The sequence below is a fragment of the Myxocyprinus asiaticus genome, chromosome 24, assembly GCF_019703515.2.
Source record: "Myxocyprinus asiaticus isolate MX2 ecotype Aquarium Trade chromosome 24, UBuf_Myxa_2, whole genome shotgun sequence".
Lineage (NCBI taxonomy): Eukaryota > Metazoa > Chordata > Actinopteri > Cypriniformes > Catostomidae > Myxocyprinus > Myxocyprinus asiaticus.
Genome location: NC_059367.1, coordinates 45,015,130 through 45,041,906, shown reverse-complemented (window position 1 = coordinate 45,041,906; position 26,777 = coordinate 45,015,130). Strand labels below are relative to the sequence as shown.

At 38.0% G+C, this 26,777-nt stretch overlaps 1 protein-coding gene across 1 annotated transcript in view; it reads left to right on the top strand.

Moving 5' to 3' along the window:
- Positions 1–7,471: 7,471 nt before the first annotated feature.
- The window catches only part of LOC127415226 (gamma-aminobutyric acid receptor subunit delta-like), a 35,699-nt gene continuing 16,393 nt past the window's right edge, over positions 7,472–26,777 (top strand). Inside the window, exons 1-2 of the mRNA XM_051653882.1 lie at positions 7,472–7,782; positions 19,447–19,562. Of these exons, the coding sequence (XP_051509842.1) occupies positions 7,715–7,782; positions 19,447–19,562 (184 nt within the window). The 5' untranslated portion in view covers positions 7,472–7,714. The remainder of the gene's footprint in view (positions 7,783–19,446; positions 19,563–26,777) is intronic.

Here is a 26,777-nt window from a genome sequence, read left to right as displayed (position 1 = left end):
AAGAAACGTCCTCTCACTTTCAACTGATTTTATTTTCAGCAAACTTATGTAAATGTGTAAATATTAGTATGAACATAAAAAGATTCAACAACTAAGACATAAACTGAACAAGTTTCACAGACATGTGACTAACAGAAATGGGATAATGTGTCCCTGAACAAAGTGGGGGTCAAAATCAAAAGTAACAGTCAGTATCTGTTGTGGCCTCCATCTGCATTAAGTACTGCAGTGCATCTCCTCCTCATGGACTGCAGCAGATTTGCCAGTTCTTGCTGTGAGATGTTACCCCACTCTTCCACCAAGGCACTTACAAGTCCCGGACATTTCTGGGGGAATGGCCCAAGCCCTCACCCTCCGATCTAACAGGTCCCAGACGTGCTCAACGGGATTGAAATCCAGGCTCTTCGCTGGCCATGGCAGAACACTGACATTCATTTCTTGCAGGAAATCACGCACAGAACGAGCAGTATGGCTGGTGGCATTGTCATGCTGGAGGGTCATGTCAGGATGAGCCTGCAGGAAGGGTACCACATGAGGGAGGAGGATGTCTTCCCTGTAATGCACAGTGTTGAGATTGCCTGCAATGTTAACAAGCTCAGTCCGATGATGCTGTGACACACCGCCCCAGACCATGATGGACCCTCCACCTCCAAATCGATCCTGCTCCAGAGTACAGGCCTCGGTGTAATGCTCATTCCTTCTACAATAAACACGAGTCCGACCATCACCCCTGGTGAGACAAAACCATGACGTGTCAGTGAAGAGCACTTTGGTCCAGCGAAAGTGGGTTTGTGCCCATAGGTGACGTTGCCAGTGATCTCTGGTAAGGACCTGCCTTACAACAGGCCTACAAGCCCTCAGTCCAGTCTCTCTCAGCATATTGCGGACAGTCTAAGCACTCATGGAGGGATTGTGCGTTCCTGGTGTAACTTGGGCAGTTGTTGTTGCTATCCTGTACCTGTCCTGCAGGTGTGATATTCGGATGTACTGATCCTGTGCAGGTGTTGTTACATGTGGTCTGCCACTGCAAGGACGATCAGCTGTCCTTCCTGTAGCACTGTCTTAGGCGTCTCACAGTACAGACATTGCAATTTATTGCCCTGGCCACATCTGCAGTCCTCATGCCTCCATGCAGCTTACCTAAGGCATGTTCACGCAGATGAGCAGAGACCCTGGGCATCTTTCTTTTGGTGTTTTTCAGAGTCAGTAGAAAGGTCTCTTTAGTGTCCTAAGTTTTTATAAGTGTGACCTTAATTGCCTACTGTCTGTAAGCTGTTAGTGTCTTAACGACCGTTCCACAGGTGCATGTTCATTAATTGTTTATGGTTCATTGAACAAGCATGGAAAACATTGTTTAAACCCTTTACAATAAAGATCTGTAAAGTTATTTGGATTTTTACAAAATTATCTTTAAAATACAGTGTCCTGAAAAAGGGATGTTTCTTTTTTAGTTGTGTAAATCATTTACTAGAACAATCATAAAAAAGCAAAGAAATAAACCTGTTATGCAATGGCTATTAATACATGCACCACATAATTTCCCATACAGACTATGAATCTATGCAAAACACATTTATGAAATATAGTTTAGAATGGCCGTTTTCATATATGCATCTAAAATACATTTTCCCAAACACTGGTGGAATTTTAATATGTAGCCTATATGTACAGTATGATCAAAAGCATGTAAGGGTTCAACAGGGCTAAAGGCTCCCCGGGTTTAAAACCTCCTTCCAAAACACTAAATAGCATCAAAATCTACCACAGCACTTTCATAAACACCTGTTTGTCACTATGAACTGCAAAACATTTTCTGATTAATGAGATCTTTGCATGTGGTGTCTAAAGGTTGATTTTGAAACAACTTTATTAATTTTTTATATTTTTTTAAATGTTGTACATTTATCTAGCTAATGGATATCCTGGAAAATATCACATTTATTTTTAAACAAAATACTTATTTGTCATTTTCAGTTTTGTTCAAGGTGATATATATATATATATATATATATATATATATATATATATATATATATATATATATATATATATATATATATACAGGTATATACAGTATATATATATCCACCTGCCTAATATTGTGTAGGTCCCCCTCGTGCTGCCAAAACAGCGCCAACCCACATCTGAAAATAACATTCTGAGATGTTTTTCTTCTCATCACAATTGTACAGAGGGGTTATCTGAGTTACTGTAGACTTTGTCAATTGGAACCAGTCTGGCTATTCTCTGTTGACCTCTCTCATCAACAAGGAGTTTCCATCCACAGAACTGCTGCTCACTGGATGTTTTTTTTTTTTTTTGGCACCATTCTGAGTAAATTCAAGAGACTGTTGTGTGTGAAAATCCCAGGAGATCAGCAGTTACAGAAATACTCAAACCAGCCCATCTGGCACCATAAATCATGCCACGGTCCAAATCACTGAGATCACATTTTTTCCCATTCTGTTGGTTGATGTGAACATCAACTGAAGCTCCTGACCCGTATATGCATGATTTCATGCACTGCACTGCTGCCACACAATTGGCTGATTAGATAATCACATGAATGATTGTTGGTGCCAGATGGGCTGGTTTGAGTATTTCTGTAACTGCTGATCTCCTGGGATTTTCACACACAACAGTCTCTAGAATTTATGCTGAATGGTGCCAAAAACAAAAAACATCCAGTGAGCGACAGTTCTGTGGACAGCTGCTCAGGCGTCACTCATGTGGCAGAAACTCAGATGGCAACAGGTAACTCCAACAAGTAAATCACTTTTCTACATGTTTTAATGCAAATGTCCAAAGGACTCCTTGAACTTCATCTTAAAGGGAAACCAGCTCACATTAGCTGAGTGTTGCTTTATGTTCACGGTTAACCCTTGTGTGTCAATAAAAAAAAGGTAATCGGAGGTCCTTAGAAGACAAAAATGTCAGCGTCAAAATACTGTCATAATAATATTATATATTAATATTATTTTCCACTTTCAATTAGTAATTTTTTTTAACCAGCATCAGTCCTGATCATAACTACCAAATATTCATTTATTTTCAGGATTTTAACCCTTTAAATGCCAGTTTGTTTATATAATGCCACTGTTGCATTTTATATAAAAAATAATAATAATAAAATTTCTTTTAAAAAAAACCATTTATTATTTTCCATATACTAAATGTTTTTTTTTTTTTTTTTATTATCACAGTCTGTGATATGTCAGTGATTAGCAACAACATTGATTTTGAGGCATTATTATTTTTTATGTAGTGTCAGAATTTTTTTTTTTTTTAACTCGTACTCAGAACCTTAGAGGACAAAAATGTCTGCATCAAAAAACTGCCATAAAAATATTATATATTAATATTATTTTCCACTTTCACTGACTTAGAGTATTTAACCAACATCAGTCCTGATCATAACTACCGAATAATCATTCATTTTCAGGATTTGAACCCTTTAAATGCCAGTTTGTTTAAGTAATGCCACTGTTATTTTTTACACACACACACACACACACACACACACATTTCTCAATACACACATATAAAACACATTTTGACATCCATATCAACACACCCACACAATTTTAGCTGCATCATTTATTCAGTTGGCCTGCAGTGCTCTATAATACAGCAAACAGAAAATAGGGAAAAAGCATGTATTTGCTCCATAGGTTAAACATGAAAAAAAAAAATGGCACCATCTGGTGGAAAATATTAAAAATGTAAATTTTGAAACCAGGGCTCCGGAATGAAAGCATAATATCATAGAATTCATAATTTTATTCTTTAATGGCACTGGGATCAAATATTGCAGTTTTAATGGGTTTCAATGAGTTCATTTTTGTCCTGAAGAACCTGAGTGTAACTATTTTGTGTACACAGTGTATTATAGATGTATTATAGGAACTGAGGTTGAAATATCAAAATTCCCCAAAAAATACACACCTTTGGCAAAATGTATGCCGTTGGCATTAACACAGAAAAAATGATCGAAAAAACAAAAATGAAAAAGACAAAAATGTCCTGAAGGTTGCACAAGGGTTAAGCTTAATCAAAAGATTTTAGTAGTTCACCCAAAAATGCTATTTCTCTTGTCATTTGGCCTTCTCACCCCTTTTGCCTTCTCAAACTCGTATTACTTTCAATATTTTGAAAGTCAAATGAGTTTGACATGGCATAAGACTGCTTAAATGATGAGAGAATTATCATTTTTGGTTTGCCCCAAGGAGACACCCAGATATCAACATGCGTAAGTTGGTTTGTAAAAAAGTGTCACATTATAAGTATAATATTGTTGCAATATGTAGCGGGGTTTGCAGTGGTCTCGTCATGACTCTTAAATGTAAACTAGCCATACATGTAGATTATCTTGTCAGTTACAATTATACTAATTTTGTTTTTTGTTTTTTTGTCTAACAGGATTTGGTCATTTAGGAAAAGGAGCTTGACGAGCATAGACAGGAGCAGATGCCAACATAGCTGTAGAGCAGGAAGAGCGAGAGTTGCCTTTCAACACATTGGATGCATTGATAGTCCTAGAAAATGAGTTGGGGACATTTGTCAAAACTTGGGTTAGTGCATTGACTTTTTGGGCTACTTTATGCCCTTCACATTAGCTATCCAATGAAGCTGACACGTTCTCTTTCTTTTCTTTTTTTTTTTTTTTTTTTTTTGAGGTTATACAGTAAGTGGTGTTGAATCTTGATGATGGCAAGGTCTGGCTAAATTTAAAAGATCTTTTGAATGAATAGTTTCATTTATAAATACAAACTGTTTCTGGTGTTTTTGTTACAGCATTAGTTCAGAGAGATTTCTCCTACCTGCATATATTTCTGCAGTGTGCAGTCTGTTAAAATGCATTTTGAATTGTGTTTATTTAGATTTACTGAAATTCTTTCAATCATTACACAGCCCACTTATTTTTATGTTTTATGTTTATCGTCATGATTTTGTTACCATTTTTGTATTTGAGAACATATTTTGGTTCAGGGAGAACAGGAATATCTATGTTTGATTGTAAATTTGTAAACAACAATAAAAACCTTTGACATTCATCAGTTGCCTGTTATTTCTTCAGTTCATTTTATTTTAAAATTAACTGAAAGTAAATGAACAGAACCTAAAATTTGAAGCTGTTAATAGCACTTACAATTGAGCTAAATGAGCTTAAAATGCATAGTTGGGTAAACCTTAAATGTAGTAGCTGGCATGGCACAGTATTTTAAGTAAAAAAAATAAAATAAAATTGAATGGAAGATCATTAATTTGGGCAAAGCCAACTATGTTTTTTTAGGTAACGTTGCTTAAAATTCCTGGTGGAATTTTCTTAAGTGGGATGCAAAAATGATGCACTATATTTTTAAGCAAATCCAGCACATTATTTTTTTCAGTATATATATCCAGTTAGTGAAAGGATAGTATTTGGGGTAAAAATCCCCCCTATTGCAGTTACTAAAGAACCCTTTAAAACATTGTTTTTCTTAAGTGCGGTAAATAGATTTATGTTGCTCCATCAATATTCAATGAAAATAAATGTATTTCTTGAATCTTGATACATTTTGTGACCAGAAAAAAAAAGCACATTTTCCTTAAGGTGTGCCTTTAGCCCTGTTGTACCCAACTATAATTTTATATATGTCCATATTTAAATATACACAATAGGCTATACATGAAAAAGGGGTGCCAAACATTCATTTGTAATTCAAATTTGTGTAGTGGTAGGCTAAAGGTTTGATCAAGGATTGATTATTAAGTTGGACAGAATGTATTGGCACATCCTGCATGCATTCTCCCTTTAACAAAACACCATCTCTTCAGCCAGTAAATGCTTATTGAAAAAGCATCACATGCGCACAGAAAATGCGCCACCTGTGAGGATAAATACATCAGTAAAATCTTTCCACTGCTTTGAAGCAGCCTTGGCATGATCTAAAGGTGACGGTGGGGTCTGCGTTATATAAGAGCGTTGTTTTATCGTGCGTGGCGTGGTTGTGCTCTCCACAAGTGGAGGATTTTAATCTGATGTGAGCAGTGAGCACTGAGATGAGGGAATCCCTGGACATCTTTTGTAGCGATTCATGTGAACGAATCGATCCAGTTCTTTTTATTGAGCCGATTCACTGTTCCTCACACGATACAGTTTACATGTACTTTTCATTCTTTTGCGGTTACTAAAAAAAAAAAAAAAAAAAAAAAAAAAAAAAAAAATCAATGTTATCAATGTTTTTTATTTGGTATACATTTAAAGGTATATCACGGGTTATGCTCAATCGACAGCATTTGTGGCGTGTTCATTACCACACACACACACACACACACACACACACAAAAAAATATTTCGACTTGCCCATCCTTTTCCTTAAAAACATAAATAAAATAAACCGAGATTACAGAGAGGCACTTACAATGGAATTGAATGTGGCCAATTTTGGAGGGTTTAAAGGTGAAATATGTCATATATTTTCCATACTAAAGCATACAATTATCATAATATGTTATCAGAGATTTAGGAAACATCTGACTTCTCCGAAAACACTGCTACAGCCAGTATATTCTACTTTGAAATGTCCGTTCTGGGCCGGAATTTCTGTTTGTGTTTTGGCCTGTGTGATCCCGCCCACTGCCCATTTCCCCATAGTATTTTGACACCCCGGGTTGCCAGATTTGAAACAAGTTAGCGGGAAAAACACAGCGCTCTGCAGCCATGAAGTCAGCAATACATCTAGCTAACATTGACAGAGTTATAAAAAATCCGCATTAGCTGGTTTATAATTTGCAAACAATAAAGACATTGCAAACATATACATTAGCAGATCAACATACAGTGTAAGGCTTGTCGCTTGCCATTGTCAGTTTGCTCGTTCCTGTTGCGTGTCCTCAACCTGGCAACCCGCGTGAGCTTCGAGTTTAGGGAGGAGGGGGCGGGGAGACAACTCTCTCCAATATTTTGAATTTGGGCTGCAGTACCCATTTTAAACGCTTGATATCAATATTACATATTGCTCCTTTAAAGGAAGAAATGTGAAGCTTATAAGTTTATAAAAGCACTTACGTTAATTCTGCTTGTGTATTATTTGTTCTGTGAAGCTGTTTAAATCGTTTTAAATTAAAGTTAATTTAATAGTTGTTTTAGGGTTTATGGCGGTACGTCGCCATAACAGCGAACTTGTAATAGTGGATATCTGCTTTACAGAGCAAAGATTAGCCTACTAAACTGAACCCAGAACATTCAAGTGTTTCAGTTTGATTCTATCGCGCTAATTTAGAACCTGATCGTGTTTTTAGCCAAATAAATGTTCTATCATGGTTTTAAAAACACTGAGAAAAAATAGTTTCATTCTCAAAGAAAGCAAATTCTCGTGATTTAAGAAGGCTTCGCGAATCGGTTCAAGCGAATCCCTTAAAAGAACCGGCTCAAAAGGACGATTCGCTCGCGAACCGTACATCATGATGGTTCAGCCTTTAAATCTCTGAGGGAGTTAATGATGTGTGCGAGAGAGAGAGAGAGAGAGATATAGAGAGAGAGAGAGAGAGAGAGAGAGAGAGAGAGAGACGTGCAGGTTTGTCTGCGGTCGGAACAGTAGCGCACATGCAGGCTGAAACATGGATCATTATACTCGCTTCCCTGCTGTTCTCTTGAGAGACGCGCTATATTGTGGAAACTAGGATATTTGGATCAACTGTCTGCCGGAATCAACTTTATACCCTTCTCAAAATGGAATCGCTGTGTTTTGGCGTGTCGATCTTCTGGTTTGTGCTTGTCGGGGGAAACAGATCGGCCAGGTGAGGATGCGCGTGTCCTTCATCTTCATCAGAGAGAGAGAGAGAGAGAGAGAGAGTGTGTGTGTGTGTGTGTGTGTGTGTGTGTGTGAGTGTGAGGATGCTGCAGACCTGTTCGAACATACGCACATATATGAACAAATACAATAGTTGAATTTTCAAAATTTTATCCAGCAATTAGTGACGTCTTGATCAAGTAGTCTTTTAGATGTGAATCAACGCGTTTTGTGTCTTTTCTGATGTTGCGCTGTTTTTGAAGCAGTGGATTTGAGTTGATCTGTCAATATCCTCTTCTGTTCTCGGAAATGCTTTAAGCTGAGCTATATACGCGTCATTCACATGACAAGTTTAATGTTAAACACAGAGCATGCGATACATTTGCTAAAACTGTTCCAGCACCAGAAGATACTGTCCCTCCGCAAATGTCATTCTGTAGATGATCAATTGGTAACTGCATCTCTAGAGCGTTTAAATATATAAATATTCACATGTTAGTTACAGTGTGCTCATATCTCCTATTCCAATTGTTGCGTGGAAACGGAGGCAGTTTTTTGTAATGTGCAAAAGCAATACATGAGCAAGATTAGTCTTTTTTTGTTTTCTATATAGTCTACATGCTGATTATGTATTTCTGGTGGTAGAGTTTTAGATTTGAAGACAATACTGTCATATACAGCTCTATGCTACATTTTTGTGTGGTGTTCTTCACCTCATTTTAATAAATGTGCCATTTATCCAGTGAAACACTGTACACACACACATGATTGTTACACAGTTCAGTTCACTTGTACTGCGTGCAAACACATTAGACTCTTTTGTTCCCTTCTGCATGAGAATTATCACACGTATGAGCTTTTATGTCCTCTTTTATCACAATCCTCTGTGTTTTCTCTTGATTTTGCATTGTTTTGCCCCCCCGCCCACACACACACACACACACACACACACACACACACAAACCAGACCAAGGCTGTCACATTTTTACTCCAGTGAATATTTCTCTGAGCACATTTATTTGTGAAAGTCCATTTCTAAAAAGCCACATACCATAAGTCTTGACAACAGAATCTTTGGAACATTCCCAATTTTATTGCCCAGGAAAAAAAGATATAGTTCATTAACATTTCTACTTTTTGAATTGTGGCAACATGCCCCAGTGTGGATGTCCCAGTAAAAACCTGCTATTAACTGACACTAATGTGAGAAGAAAACCATCTTTGAAATATGAATTCATTTAATAGACCTTTTTTAAAATACTTTCTAATGCAAAAAATCTATCTTTCACAACATGTATTTAAAATGTAAGCTTTAAAATAAATAAATAAATAAATAAATAAATTGAGGTCATTTTAAATTTTTACTAAATTTAAACAGTATTGGTGAATTTTCACTATGAGGATATAAGTTATACAGTGGCAAGAAAAAGTAAGTGAACCCTTTGTAATTAGCTGGTTTTTAATTTCTGCATTAATTGGTGATAAAATGTGATCTCATCTTAATAAAAGTCACAAGTATAGACAAACACAATGTGCTTAAGCTAACAACACACAAACAATTCTAATCTTTCATGTCTTTATTGAACACATCCCATTAAACATTCACAGTGCTGTGGAAAAAGTAAGTGAACCCTTGGATTTAATAACTGGTCGATCCTCCTTTTGCAGCAATAACCACAACCAAGTGTTTCCAGTAGCTGCAGATTCGACCTGCACGACAATCAGAATGAATTTTGGAACATTCTTCCTTACAGAACTGCTTCAGCTCAGCCATATTCTTAGGATGTCTGGTGTGAACAGCTCTCTTGAGGTCATTCCACAGCATCTCTATTGGGTTAAGGTCTGGGCTCTGACAGGTACAATCCAAAAGGTGGATTTTCTTTTTTTGAAGCCATTCTGTAGTGGATTTACTTCGATGTTTAGAGTCATTGTCCTGCTGCATCACCCAACTTCTGCTGAGCTTCAGCTGGTGCACAGCCACCCTGACATTATCCTGTAGGATATCTTGATAAACTTGGGAATTTGTTTTCCCTCGATGATGGCAAGCAGTCCAGGCCTCGAAGCAGCAAAGCAGCCCCCAATCATGATGCTCCCTCCACCGTACTTCACCGCTGATATGATGTTTTCATGTTTGTATGTGGTGCCCTTTTTACACCATATGTAGGGCTACGTGTTCTTTCCAAACAATTCAATCTTAGATTCATCAGTCCACAAAACATTTTCCCAGTAGTGTTGTGGAGTGTCAGGGTGATCTTTGGCAAACTTCAGGTGCACAGCAATGTTTTTGTTGGAAAGCAGTGGCTTCCTTCATTGTGTCCTGCCATGGACACCATGCCTGTTTAAAGTTTTCCATATAGTAGACTCATGAACAGAGATGTTAACCAGTTCCAATGATTCCTTCAAATCTTTAGCCGTCACTCTAGGTTTCTTTTTGACTTCATTGAGCATTCTGCAGTGTGCCCTTTGAGTCTTCTTGGCTGGATGGCCACTTCTAGGGAGAGTACACAGTACTAAATAGTCTCAATTTATAGAACAGTGGACAGATGAATATCTAAGCTCTTCGAGATAACTTTTGTAATCCTTTCCAGCTTTATGCAAAGCAACAATTCTTGATCGTTGGTCTTCTGAGATCTCTTGTTTGCGAGGCATGGTCAACATCAGCAGATGCTTATGGTGAATTGCAAACTCAAAATGTTTGAGTGCTTTTTATAAGTCAAATTAGCTCTAGCCGACACCACCAATCTCATTTCATTAATTGGATGCCAGGTTTGCCAACTCCTGACTCTAATTAGCTTGACCTTTCAGTTAAAATCTACCTTGATTATATATTGTGTTCACTTGTTTAGCTATGGACCCTTTTCACGAAGCAGAAGTCACCATAGTTAGCTAAACTTGATTGGCGGTGAATGGGAGACCACAGCAAATTAAATTTTTGCTTACCTGTTTGCTCCAACAGCAAAAGAAAAAATCAAATGATTATGCTTTCACAGCTTTGCAAAAGAAGATAAAAATACACAGCACTGGATAACAGTCACTCCCTCAGCAGCTGTATTAGAAGCCTCATCACATCTATGGTAACTGATTTTATAAAACTTATTCCAGGCTAATATAATACAAAATACAATGTTATAAATTTACATTTAAATTGGAAATATAAAAAAGTTTGCAACATTTATGTTGTTAAAGAAGGTGGAACTGGGAAAGGCAGAAACATGCAATGGAAAGAGAAACAAACTATGCAATAAATAATGACCAGTTATGTAGAGGAAGGGTGTAAAACATATTTTAAATTGATGGCTGGATTGGACTAAAACTTACCTTATGCTGGCCAAATAGTTTGCATTTGTTAAACCTTGATGTACCCATGGATGAAGAGTGGCTGAACAAAAAATGTTATTTGAGCTAATAAAGTCCTGTATAACCTTTGTCACTCCTGTATCACCTTTATAATAATCAGTCTGAAAGCCAATGTAGTGATAATCACACTGGGCACCAGTTGAAATGAACTGGGCCTCAAACAAGACACCAAAGTATGTGGTGATTTTTGATCACATGTCACTTAAGGCATTGCTATTGTCTCCTGTTGTGAGACTTGGTACTTGTTCAATCTTCTGCTGTCTCTCTTGGATGAAGACTCAGAATGTTTGATGATCTATTATTCTTTCTCTCTCTGTGAAGTGGAGACTCAGAATGTTGGAAATTCTGTTTGTGTCTCTTTTGATGGGAGACACAGAACTTCTGATGTTTTGTATTCTATTAGTATCTCTCAGGACAGGCCAGAGACACAGAACACAGAAGCATTATTCTGTTAGTGTCTCTTGAGGAGTAAGACTCAAAATGAAAGTTTCATATTCTGTTATTGTCTCCTTTCTCTCGGGATCGGAGACACAGGATGAAGGTGCTGCAAACCGGAGGATAGTTTTATACCTTTCCAGTAAGGTGGGCATTGAAATCTGTCACCTTTCCATACCAGCAACGTGACTGGCTGTTGTCATCAAAGGTAGCCACAGTATTGGCTACTTTGGCTACAGGTGGTGGTTGAGGAGATTCCCCCTATACTATGAAAAGCACTTTGAGTGCCTAGAATAGCACTATTGAATGTAAAAAAGTATTATTGCCCCCCCTTGTGTAAAATTTATTTACATATTTTTAAGTACACAGTTGGATCTTAAAGTTTTATCTATGCATTATTTCTTTTCCAAACCACTTCCAAAATATTCTTGCCATTGTTCTAAATGTATAGGGTCTAAATATTGTACTGAAAGATTAAATATTACCCATGCATTAATTAATAACTTAATAGTTAAATTTGTGTGAACTATTGTGCTAAACAAACAACATGGAGTGGTTTTGTTGCAGTTGATATCCACTTTAGGGGATATACACTCACTGAGCACTTTATTAGGAACACTATGGTCCTAATAAAGTGCCCAACATTGTCTTGACCTGTTGTAGCCCATCCGCCTCAAGGTTCGACATGTTGTGCATTCTGAGATGCTATTCTGCTCAATAAAATTGTACACAGTGGTTATCTGAGTTACTGTAGCCTTTCTGTCAGCTCAAACAAGTTTGGCCATTCTCCGTTGACCTCTCTCATCAATAAGGCATTTTTGTCTGCAGAACTGCCACTCACTGGATGAGTAAATTCTAGAGACTGCTGTGCATGAAAATCCCAGGAGATCAGCAGTTACAGATATACTCATACCAGCCTGTCTTGCACCAACAATCATGCCACGGTTGAAATCATTGAGATCACATTTTCCCCCCATTCTGATGGTTGATGTGAACATCAACTGAAGCTCCTGACCCATATATGCATGATTTTATGCATTGATTTGCTGCCACACGATTTGCTGATAATCACACGAATAAGTAGGTGTACAGGTGTTCCTAATAAAGTGCTAAATGTGTGTAGTATATGCATGAATTTGTCTTCCTTTGTGGCTTCTTTGTTTCAGCTTTTGCCACATGATAAGTTAATGTTTGGTTCACTTAGTTTGCCTGGAAGTCCTGGGGAATTTCTGATCCTTCTTACCTCTGGACTTAGGGTGGGGGATTTGAGAGATTGCGAAGAATAATTGCGATAAGAAACCACTTGTGGACCAATGAGAAGTCCTTTCCTATGTGTTGGAAGATCTTCCTTACTGTACTGTAAGAGGTGTCTTGCAATTGTCCGAGCAGCTTATCTGATGGCTGCTTGGCATGTATTTGTGTTGGCCCTGCCACAATTCAATCAAAATGGAGCCACTTTTCCTTGCCTTGACAGTTAGGGAGGGGCTCTGCCATAAACTGGCTCTGGAATGTCATTTTGTCTGATTGTTCTCCACACAAACATGACAAAAAGAAATAAACTGTACTATGCATCTGTGGCGGGGTTCCGGCCATGTCTGGCCTCAAAGAGGCATTCATTTAAAATAATAATCAACACAAAATTTTCAAAATCAGGAAATATAGTGTTCATGGGGGAAAAGTGTCCAAACAAAAGGGAAATCTGGCATCCACACGGTGAAATGGGGATCAGTGCATGATGAGGATTGTCCAAAGGAATGGTCCAGGATGTAGGTGGGGTCTCTGCTGTTGTACGCGCTTCCCTCCTAGGTTCTGGTGCCGTGGTGTTTGAAGGGAATGGCTGCCCGGCCTCCTGACCTGTCAGCTGCAATGCGTAATCCAGTCCGGGATGTTTTCTATAAATCACAAAAAAAAGTCTTCTATTTCTCTGCCAACAGGTAATGTTTCTGGGCATGGAGATTGAGTCCACTCACAACAGAGCTTATCTGTCATGACAGAGAGTAGCTGCGTTTCACAACTGTCTTTCTCATTTCAGCCTGGCAACAAACTGTTTTTGCATGTTTTTGTGCTTGCGCCGATTGATACACTCTGTGATATCGGTAGTCAAACAGGGCCTTGTGTTGATGTGGGATTTTCAGTGCTGAATTCTGTCCAGTTGTCTGTGTGCATCCCGTCATGCTCACAGAATTTTGGAAGTGACTCCGTCGTGCCTAAGTGCTCTGATCCCATGGAGGATTCCCTCCTGCTCACGCAAAGGGTTCCACTGGAAAGGATTCTCTTTTGCCTAACTATGACATCAGATGCATCATTACTGGGTTGGGGAGCCCTGCGCAATGGAGTTTCAGTGAGAGGGGTGTGGTCGGCCACACAAGCAACTTTCTACATAAACTATCTGGAGTTTCTGTCTGTTTTTCTAGACCTAAAGCATTTTCTCTCCACACTGAGAGGCAATCATGTTCTAATACAAACAGAAAACACGATGGTCGTGTCATATATGTATAGACAGGTGGGGTCGCGGTCCCTAAGTCTATTACGACCATGCTTTTGATCTGCTATCTCTTAGAGAATGTGATGAGCAACCTCTCCAGGGGAGGACCCCGCGTCAGGGAATGACGCATTTACCCCGTTTCTCAGATCTGGGATCAGTTTGGCAAGACCAACGTAGATCACTTCGCATTGCAAGAAAACGTGCATTGTCGTATGTTCTACTCCATAATGGATTGATGTGCTCCCCTGGGAATAGACGCTTTCATGCATAAGTGGCCAAAAACTCTTCTTAATGCATTTGCCCCACTGGACAGAGTGCGTCTGGAGAGTTTATCACTAATTCTGGTAGCCCCTCGTTGGCCATTGAAAACATGGAATGCGGACACGATCAGCAGTATTGGGGGTAACGTGTTAAAAGTAATGCGCGTTACGTAATCAGATTACTTTTTTCGAGTAATGAGTAAAGTAACATGGTATTTTTTATTTGAGTAATATCTGTATTATTTTTTTAAATTAGTAATGCGTTGCTTTTGTATGCCTCTCCTTTCCCCGTATTGTGATAAATCAGGAGTAAAAGTGTGCAAACTTCGGGGAGGAGATGTAGTGCATGATGGGCATTGTAGTTCTAGAGAGTGTGAGGCTTGATTACCAGAGATACACAATGAAGTTGTAGTATGTGTGAGTATGATGGGTATTGTAGTTCTAGAAAGTATGAGCCATGCTTATCAGCCATGCTCAAAGCACAACAAGAATTCTTTTAGCCCACCCTGAGAATTATGTTTTAAAAACTGCAAAATATTGCTAGTAAAGGAATGTAAATCTGAATGCTTCAGTGAAATCCAGTTGTAGTCATCATTTGCAGCGGTTGATATGTTGTGCACTAGAGCTTACATGAGCAGCCCTCATACCCTTTGCCATTGTCATGACAATCACATCAAGAGTTAAGAGATTTGTCCTCATAAGGCAACATTTTGTCAAATATATAACATTCAGGTAAGTGATACTTTGATTCTCGTGATTGATTCAGGTACACACATTTTCGTGGTATAATATAGCACAGGCATAAGCCCGGAGAAGTCTTCCCATGGCCACGGCATGATTATACAGTTAAATACAACGTGGAATGATCGCTGACTGTTTGTGCATCTGAATTGCTTTGTTTTAAAGCTGCACGTAACCACTGTGTAACCACTGTTCTAGGATCAGTTTGCATCCGAACTGCTCCGTGTTAAAGCATTTAACATTCAACATTCGGTTGAGTGAAACGCGATTGATTCATGTGTAAATATATGCTGCATTAAAAAATCAGTAAATACGTTTAGGCAGATGGATTATATATACCTCTTTTGATTATAAACATGAACAGTGACATTGGCTTGTTTTTCACTCTAAACACAACCTTTTTTCAGTAAAATGGCATTTTATCATTGGTTGTAGGCTCCTTTTTTTTTTTTTTTTTTTTTATACAGTAGATTTACGGTAAACCACTAATTTTTAATGAAAAAATGATAATTCGAATACAAATTGTATCTGATTGAAACAAATACAGAATCATGGTTTTTATTAAAAAAAAAAATGTTTTTCTGCCTGGCGGATGAAAAATTAGCAAAAAAATACACTTCCATTAAAAAGTGCCCACACATATCTAGGGATCAGGATGTCATAGAGACTTTGGGATGGCCTCTTATGACTTAGGCCAGTAAGCAACAGGTCTGTTCCAAAACGTAGTCATCTTTCCCCGGAAGCGGCATTTTAAGGCATCATAAGTAGCTTTTCCACCATCTGGCTGAACGGTTCTGAGCACGGTTGTCACAAACTGCCTTGTGTTTTTCCCTCACCTTCAGTTCAGTTTCAATGACTGTTTAGTTTTCCCCTTGTTTATGGACAACATTTTCCAGTATGCACATTTTATTACACTCACCTGCCCTCCATCTTCCACAGCTGTTCCCTGTTCCCTCATTATTCGTCTGTGTATATATATCCTCTTGTTTCCTTCACTCATTGTCGGTTCTTGTTTGTTTGTTAGCATGTTAATTTGTTAATGTTACATACAAGTTAGCCAGCAAACTGCTGTTGCGTTTGGTTTATCTTTTTGCTCAGTGTTTTATTTTCATCATTTCTTCGGCATCTTCTGAGTAGCATAATAATTACTTCTGCATTTGGATCCACACACTCTCGTCTCATCCTTCCCATTAGCATGACAACGGTACAGAACGGTTACAGTAGCATTTCCACTAGAGCATGGTTCGGCACGGCATGATTATAAACCATTCTTGGCACAGTTAGCTAACTGTACTCAACCGTTCTCAACCATGCTGGTGGAATGTCTTTAGTATGTGGCGACTCGTTTAGTGTATCGTCATGGATTTATTATTGTGGTTTTAACTAGTATTGTTGCCTGCATTTATTTTTCTAAATGCCTTTTCCATCAGGGAAGTAGACTACTAGCTCATTTAAACTCAAAATACATCAATATATTCTCATATACTATTTTCATGTAATACTTATATAATATTTTGTCAATAAATATCCTTTTTAGCTAGTCTGGAAACTTTTACCTCTCTGCATGTTCATGTCCGGTGGCAAACACAAGCCCTCAGCAAAAAACCTCCCATTTTTCTCTTTACTTTACTTTTTGCGACATGGTCCATGTCTTTGCTGTTTGTTAGCAGAGTAAAACAAAAAGTGGAAAAAGAAATCGTAATCGCGCCGGCTGGCCCGGAACAGCACGGAACGGTATGGTTTTGCAACGAGAACTGTTCGGCCCGATGGTGGAAAAGCGGCTATAGGTGCGCTTCTGGCTGTTCCAAAAGGTAGGTGTCTTAAATATGCTTCCTCCTTAGACATCTTGTTTTGGCTATAGGTAGTATCGTATGTATCCTACCCCGGGTTGGCGATCCCAGAATGCACCGCGATGAGCTCAGTGAAAAAATAAATCCAAGATGTCGGACGAAGCGAGAGACATTTTGATTGTATATATATTTATATATACTTATATGTTAAATACTATAAAATGAATCGATAAAAAATGGTTTAATATGATATAAACTGACTATTCTACCCAAAATGTGCATGTGCTATGTATATTTATGCTCACTAGTGTACTGTGTTTTTTCTCTCATGTCACCTGTACTGAAATCAGTTGAGAGTTGTGTCTCCCATGTGCTGCACGTGAGGACTGCAATTTGAATGTCGCGTGCAGTTGCTGTCTTTGAGCATTCCAAATTGCTCTCTTATGAGGCTCCATTAGATTTAGGATGCTGCCATAGAAGACAGCTTTCTGTGTAGGCAGCGAGGCAGCTCACTATATTTTAGAACAGACCCAACATCTAGCAGCCATTTAGTAATGCCCATGCAACACCCTAGAAATCTTGAAATTGTACATTTGCACAAAATTGCATAGAAAGCACACCAGAGGTAAATGAAAATGAATAAAAACGCCAGCGTCTCGAACACCTTTTGTTGATTTTAGCATTTATTTTAGCCAAACTACAGTATACAGTACATTAGTACTCTAATGATTGGGAAATTTCCCTCTTCTCTTCCTGTGAAGTGCTATTTCGATGAACACTTATTTCCTATGCTGTTTAAAGTGACCTTCCAACTGAACATATACACTCCTTTCAGACTGGAATCTCACTTAAGATGGCTAAATGCCATGTGAAGTCCACTTCACAGGCCAAGGTTGACTGAAATGCACCTATTGGGTGCTTCTCATTTCTTAAATTGTGCATCCTCATTTCCTCGCTCCTCCATCCTTGAGTCTGTGACCCGGAAACCCATCGAAGTCTGCCATCATTAAGGATGTATCAGTTCTCTATTTGCACCGCGAGGAGGAGAGGATCGAGAAAGCTTACCGAGAATGCTTGAACGAGAAAGCACAGGAGCATCCTATGCGGAAGACTTTTTGGTCTAAGCACCTGACACATGCCTAAATTCTCCTACCCTTTTACATCTGGTACAATAGTTTTAATCAAGTTCACCTTTACAGTTTAAATAAAACATAATTGTCACATACTTCTTGAATTATTTGTATTTATAGTGAATATATTAATAAATAAAGTTTCAATAACATAATGGTAAGCAAGCCGAGGTACTGCAGCTGTGCAAAAACGCGCTCTGAAGTGATGCTTGAGTGAGCAAGAACATTCTATTTTACAAATACATCTTGCTGGGGGCCTGGGTAGCTCAGCAAGTAAAGACGCTGACTACCACTCCTTGAGTCGCAAGTTCGATTCCAGGGTTTGCTGAATGACTCCAGTCAGGCTTCCTAAGCAACCAATTGGCCCAGTTTCTAGGGTGGGTAGAGTCATGTTGGGTTAACCTCCTCGTGGTCGCTATAATGTGGTTCTCACTCTCGGTGGGGCGCGTGGTGAGTTGTGCGTGGATGCCGTGGAGAATAGCGTGAAGCCTCCACACATGCTAGGTCTCCGCGGTAATGCGCTCAACAAGCCATGTGATAAGATGCGCTGATTGATGGTCTCAGATGCGGAGGCAACTGAGATTCATCCTCTGCCACCCGGATTGAGGCAAGTAACTACGCCACCACAAGGACCTAGAGTGCATTGGGAATTGGGCATTCCAAATTGAGGAGAAAAAGGGGAGAAAAAAAAAAAAACATCTTGCTCCTCCATGCTCGTTTCCTTTCCTTTCATCCTGTCCTCGTTTCCTATGAGGGTGGCACTAGGAAACGAGAAAAAGGAAGCAAGGAAAGGAAACGAGGATGCACGATTTCAGAAATGAGAAGCACATTGTAATAACTTTCTTATTCTATGACCATCTTCAGTACGAGATGTGCATGTGAGCGCCAAAGGTACAGCAGCAAAAATAGCAGGAAAATGGTCATGTAAAGCTAAAGTACATTACCATGTTTTTAGTGCAAGAATTCTTGACTAACATAAATGGACTTCAGGGGGGATGTCACGTATTCCCTGTGTTTTTTTTCTTAGACTTTTATGTTGAAATTCTTGTTTAGTTCCTGTTTCCTGTGGTTTTGTAGTCCTTTTGTAGTTTTTTCCAATAATTGGTTCTCTCTGTTTCCCCATGTGTTCCTTGTTCTCTGATTGTTTCCCCAGGTGTTCCTTGTCTTCCCTTGTGTATTTAAGCCCTTGTTTCCCCTGTTTAGTTTGTCAGTCTTTACATGTGTTTTCATGTTCTTTGCCTGGTTTTCCATGTTTTTGTTTAATTTAATTCTGAGTTACTTTGTTCACCTTTTGTTTTTCATTAAAGCCGCATTTAGATCCTCATTCCTCGTCTGCCTTGTCACAGGGGAAAAAGTGCTATGAAAGTGTAGAATATGGTTATGGATACAACTACAGTTCCGTGTCAGTCTTGCAAAGGTTCACATGATAAGATTTTGTGAAGATCTTAAAATGAAGATGTTTTATTTCCACAGGGCCATGCCGACTGATATTGGGGACTATGTGGGCACAGACATTGAAATCTCCTGGTTGCCTAATCTGGATGAATTAATGAAAGGCTATGCTCGAAACTTTCGCCCAGGGATCGGAGGTGAGTTTCACATCTACAGCTCACGACATCGGCTTACCATTCACTTTTCAACACATTTGAGAAGATGGTAGAGAACACGATCAGAAATTAACAACCTGGTCCGATAGGATCATGTGACCATACAGTTTTTCAAAATGATTTTACATGGCTCGTTGTATGTATCGTAGCAGGTTCCTGGTGAAATGAGGTACTACAACAACAATGACTTATTTTCTTTTACAGAAATCACAAGCAAAACGGCAGATTATCAGTTCATAATTACTTTTAGCCCTGTTCCTCATACAATGCTATCTTTTGACATGTAAACACTTTACCTCTAGCCCTTGATTTTAGCGTTTCTATTACATAACCAACTACATTTATAAGCTTGTTCAATCAAAATGATTCTCTCGTCATCGTCGCCCCGCCTCTTAGGGCCGTCCTTCAGCCAGGCTCACAATTGGAGTGGGCTGGAGATTAATGGGAACTACAGACTAATGGGAAGAAAACCAAACTGACACCTTGATAGGGAAAACATCCACAACAAACTGGCACAAGACAGCACACAGGGAGATCAAATCGAGGGAGAGGAGGGTTAGCACTCAAGACAGAACTGACAGGAGTGCACGTGGCAAGAGAACAAAAACAGAAACCATGTGTTCACATAGAACAATAGAGACAAGACTTGGGTGTCAGGATATGAGATTTGTCTCTGCAGTGGTCCAATCAGTGGGCATTTTTCAACCGCTTTACATGATTTGCCTTCTACATCAAGTATAGGTTTCTGTGGAACAATAATGGGTGTTTTCCAATCTGTGGGCATCTTCAAACCAGGATGGCCATTTCTAAACTATCTACTGAAAGAAGGGAATCTCAATGTAATAATCAGTGGGCATTTCCAAACCAGGAGGGGTGTTTCTTAACTGTCCAATGAAAGTAGGGAATCAGATTCCCTACTTTCATTGGATAGTTTAGACACGCCTATCCCGGTTTGAAAATGCCTACAGATTGGGAAACACCCCTTACTGTTCCACAGAGACCTATACTTCCAGGATCCTGACCAGAGCATGTGAGCAGAGTGGTGATAATTTCACCTGAGCAGAGAGCACCTTTTTGAAGTCTCCGCTCCACTCGCTCAGGCTGCTTAGAGCCGCTCGCTCAATCCAGAATGTGCTTCGTGATATACTGGTTTGGGAATCTGCGAATTAAGCAATAGGCCTGAGGTTATGGAGCTCAAACATTGTTTTAGTGAAGTTGCAAACCTTATAACCTCAAATGCAAAGTATAAATCAAAGTTAAGAACGAGGAAATCGAAAGGGAGTGTGGAGAGACCATGAGAATTAGCAAATATTCCTTTTGGAATGTGTCACATTGCCAGAGAGAACGAGAATGTGCTATGTGAACATGGTAGTGCAGCAAAAGGTGAAATAATAGGCTACACTACTGTTCGATAATAAATTAATAGATAAGTAATGTGTCTTGTTGTTTTGCCATGTCAGTGCATCATATTGGCAAAGCATTTTTCCTTCAATCCCGGCAAACACACACAAAAAATCCCTGCATCAAAACCAATAAACATGTATGATCATGCAGTGTCCTAATTTGCAGGTGGAGCATTCTGCTTTCATGCCTCTTGTACAATTGATCATTTGATTGGTAAAGATTTCCGCTCTCGCATAGAGAATTTCGTAGCGGAATTATCTCACTTAATCGACCAGTTTTCAATTTCTGCTTCGGGATTAAGTGGCACATAAATGCTGGTCAGTTTCCCAAAGCCAAAGCCACACCTTAACAAGAAGTGAAATGTAAAAAATGACTCTAGATTAGTGTTTGCAGACAACATCTTCGACATCGCTTGCTGCATTCATGCGCAGAGAAAAAAAACCTATAAATGATTGAACATTAGAAAAAAAGCTTCTTAAACGAAGGCAGTGTAATTTGTGAATTAAATAATTTGATTTGTTTTAGGGTCATTAAACATGATTTCATCTAATATATTACATACTGGACAAACTCTCTGCAGGACACATTTGTATTAGTTAACTCCATGGTTAAACCCTGCTGTACATATAAAGAGCACATGCACAACATATGAAAATTTGATGCATATAAAGTCCAGATTCACTTTATGCTGCTTTACAAATATCAAGGAAAAACAAAGGGGCACATGGTATCTACTAATATAAGAATTATTATAGAAATAACCACAGTCCTTTAGATTGCATACAATTCCTACATATAAAATTTAAGGGAATATTAATCAAACAACAATACTTAAAAAGAGAAAAACATTCACTGCTCTTTTCTGATAACTTAATACGCCATTTAAAACTGAACACAAAATTAGGATGAGAAATTGCTCATTTTAATTTACAGACCCAAAGTCTGATAGCATTAAATCAGTAACCTATTAATGTATCAAATCTACAGTAGCCTAATAATCATTCCGTGGAGACAAGTGAAGAACAATTATGATTTTCACTTTTACCTGTATTTCCTGGTACCAGTCCATGTTTTCATTATTGCCATAAATGACTTGAACAAACTCGAAAAGATTGTGTTTTTCTGGGTCAGTTGTGTCACTCAGATCCAGTTTATTCTGAAAAGCGGGAATTTGCGCCTATGTGACTTTCTGCGCCAACGCATATATGTTTTATCACTTGTAGAGGCATGTTTGATGACTTGTTTAAAGTATATAAAAGTAATTTAGAACTGAAAAAAATGTTAAGGCATTATTTGAAGATTTTCAATGGCATATTTGCTGACAGAAATATTTGACTGATTACAAATGATAATGAAGGTCTGGTATACCTGATTATCTAACAGCCGTTGTAAACCATTACAAAATAAACAGTGAGATTTTATATACAAAAACACAATAATACAATCACATAATTTCAGATGTGTACATTACTAATCATTTGATAATTTAATAAATGTGGGCCTATAGCCTAAATTTCACCCAGAGGGGCACCTCAGTCCATGTGGGCAAAGAGGCAGTTGCTTGGGCCACTGTAACTACACCCTCTGTGCGTGCTTGGTACCAAGTATACTACAGAGAAATTTAATGTCGGAGCGGGCGCTTTTTTACCAATGAGCGTGAGCGTTACTTGAGCGGCGCGTCTGTTTGGGCTGTGAGTGGCTGAGCGGAGCGCACACGCATGGAGCAGGTTATTGATTGGAGTGTCACACCGCTCTGCTTCGCTCGCATGCTCTGATCCTGACACAAAGAACTATTAACAAACCCAAATGTTTTGACAGAATCCTGACAGGAAATACATTTAACTCCCTTTTAGCGTCACACATTGGACATTTCACCTCGAAACTGCCATGATGTATGTAATGAATCATGAAATATCATTTTGCAAAAGATTTGACAAAATGCCCCTGAAAATCAATTCCAGGGGCCAAGTATTGCCCAATATTAAAAACCCTTTGGTAACACTTTACAAAGGTTTTATTTGTTAACATTAGTTAACAACATTAGTTAACATGAATTAACAATGATCAATGCTTTTTCATTTTTTTTTATTTTATTACATTATTTCAACATATAGGAATACATTTTTTAAATCAAAAGTTGTATATGTTAACATTAGTTAATGCACTATAAACTAACAATGAACAATTTTATTTTTATTTACTAACATTAACAAAGATGAATAAATGCTGTAAAAAATATATTGTTCATGATACCTAATGCATTAACTAATTGTTACGAATGAAACCTTATTGTAAAGTGTTACCAGCATTTTTTTTTTTTTTTACACCGGTAGAGAATGATGGTTGTTCCTAAAACCCTCTCTTTTCTCTGTAGCTCAGATCTCACTCATACAGTTCCTGCCAAACCTGTGCCCCAGTTTCTACAGTCTATTTTTAGAGCATTAAATTTAGTCCACATATATTATATTATAGTTTTCAGTCACACTTTATATTGGGTTGCCTTAACTACTGTGTACTAACATTAAATACATACAAGTATATGTATTTATTGTGTAACTACATGTTGTTCTGCAAAATTCCCACATTTGCTGCTACTGAGGTTGAGGTACGGGTAGGTTTAGGAGTAAGGTTAGAGTTAGGTTTTGGGGTAAGGGTTGGGTTAGGGTTAAGGGTAAAGTTAACAGTGTAACTACAAATGTAATTAAATGCAGGTACTTTAAATATAATTACAATGCAACACCATGTATGTACATAAGTATATTGTATTAAATGGTTGAGTACATTGTAGTTAAGGCCACCCATTTATAAAGTGTGTCCTAGTTTTCAAAGAAACAAGCACATGATATGTGAGAGGCAAGATAAACCACACAAACAGAATGATCACAAATCTGTAGAGAATGCATTACATAATGTGTTAAAGTTACAGTCAAACAGTAACCCTTGTCATGTGTAATCTTGTCATACAACCTCAATCTCACAGTTTAGATCAGTTTAACCAAAGACTTGCTTTTGCATCAGTGAACTGCTATACAAGAAGTGAACTGAGCCAGACTCCAATGCCGTTTTATTCCTACAGTACGTTCTTCAAAGGAACAGTACCCCAAAATGAAAATTCTCATCATTTATTCACCCTAAATCCAAACCCGTATGACTTTCTTTCTTCCATGGAGCACAAAAGGTGAATTTTTGAATAATGTACTGGATGCTTCTTTCATTATAATGAAAGTGAATGAAGACAAGGTGATAGCCTACTTTTATGGTGCTTTTTGTTCAAATTGTTCAACATTTCTTTTTTTTTTTTTTTTTTTTCAGAAAAGTGAAAGTCATATGGGGTTTAGGAGCAGTAAATGATTAACAGATTTTCATTTTGGGGCAAACTATCTTTATAAGGTACACTGATTCAAACTGGCCTTTTGACAAATGACCATTTGATTTTCTTTTGCCATGGTTTAGATAAAGATTTGGAGAGTAAAGATTAGAGTGAAATGAAGTAGCCTAGAGAGAAAAATGCCAAATTTACTGTCACTCCCTGAGCAGCTTAATTTTAAAAGTCCATCGCAGCTGTGTTGACTAGTTTGCTGGATTATTTTTATCAATAAGAAGGTAATATTGCACAAAGCACAGTGATAAAACATAAAATAGTGTACAATAATAGAGAAAAAATAAAGCTTTTCTTGATTAACCCAGGTAAAGTAAGGTGGAAACACGTCATCGAGCTCTGTGAACAGACTTCACATCTGTCCCTTACAGCCTTGCTTAAAATTAAATAAGACCTCTACTATCTTACTGAGGTCCATTGAGAGTGCACTATTTATTCTGTTCCATTTCTTTTCTAATGGTTTAAATGGAGCATGTGTAATGTTATTTGTGAGGCGTTGTAAGTCATCTATGGTCACAAACCTGCTTCAGAAGGCTTTACCATTTCAAATCATGGTCTTAAACCTTAAAGGAATAGTTCACCCAAAACAGGTAATTATCTCATCATTTACTCACCTTCATGCTCTCAAACTTGATGACTTTTTCTTCTGTGGAACACAAACAAAGATTTTGTCATAGATGTATTGTGTTTTTGTCCATACAATGTAAGTCAATGAAGATCAAATCTTTCAAGCCCCAAAAGGACATAAAGGCAGCATAAAAGTAATATATATGACTCGAGTGGTTTACTCCACGTCTTCTGAAGTGATACAATCAGTTTTGTGAGAAACAGACCAAAATGTAAGTCCTTATTCACTATAAATCTTGACATCTGCAGTCTCGTAGTCTTCATGAGAGAAGCTAATTCACACTTCCACACGCCCATTTGGGCTGTTTTGAAAAGAAGACGCAAGTTAAAATGAAAGGCTGGAGTTTTTTTTGTGGGGGGGGGGGGTACCGCAGTCAGCAAAATTGAGAATTAAAATGCAAAATGCAATGTCTTATTGATGTATGATACCAGGATTGAGTACTTAGCAGCAGGGGTGCAACTACACATTTGTTGATGTATGCAACTTAATGTGATGCCAATTATTTCATTCAAACTTTTTATATTTAGAATTTTTATACGAACAGTCATGTACAGTACATAGCAATGAAATCATTTAGTTAAAAAAACAAAAATAATTTTATCTGCATCGTTATTTTACATCCAAACAGAAAAATACAAAAATAATGAGGCTTAATTGTTCAACAAGACTGATTCTGAAGCAATCCTCTCCATCACAGATTTCTTTCTTTTTTTTTTTTTTTTTTTATTTCTTTTTTTGGATTCAGTCAATAATTCATCCAGGTGTTATTTAATAATTCCTGAGGTAATTTACTCACAAAATATCCAATGGTTTCTCATGTCGTGTTTGACAGCGAGACGACGACGACAACAACAGGCGAAGGTAGGAAAGCGCAACAACATTAGTTATGGTCAGTATGATGAGCCCAAGTATAGGTTGGAGATGGTGGAGGGTCAGTTAACCACTTTTTAAACAAGCTTTTCTCTCTAAATGTAAAGCGACTGAACGGCCATTCCCAAACATATGGTGACTTTTTGCATAACCGTGACAGAAAAGATACTCAAATGAACTGATTTATCTTAGCTGGCAATCTCTACTTCTTGGTAATGTTAAATGTCAGTTAACTTAAACTTTCAAGATTTTCTGTGAAAGTGATAAGTTAAGCCATTAAGCAAGATTAATTTTAATGCAATGTTTTTCATTTTCCATCTTCCTTTTTCTGTTCTGTGCCCCAGGCCAGAACACATTCCCCCTCTGCCCATTTGACCTTTTAAAAATGCTAATAAACTAAAATACTGTACATCCTTTCATTATTGTTTAAAATGTTGCTTTTGGTTATTTGTAAGATATTATAGGAGATTTAAAAAGTATGATTTTGAATTTCAAAATTTATAGTGAATTACAGCATGGTCGGATGTTGAGCGCATGTGAAACCAACAAAAAAATAATTTAAAAGCAGCCTCTTTAGTGTTGCACTTTATACTCTGGTAGACTTGAGTTAAAAAGAAACTCGCCGCTAAAAGGATATCCTTGTCCACCGTCCACACAGAGGTCACTGCCAAACCAAGCTTCTTCCTATTGGTCAACGCGGTGAATTTGCCTGTCAAAGTTCACCAAATTGAACTCTATGTGAAAGCTTTGAGGGGAAATTCTTTGCCACCTAAACGTGAAATTAACGATCGCATGGATGAGATGACTGTATTTCGCCAACGGAATATCGCCGTGCGAAGGGAAATGTGACTGTGCCTTAAGGACATAAATGTGTCTATTTCTCACAGACCTTAAATCTTGACATTCAGCTCGACTA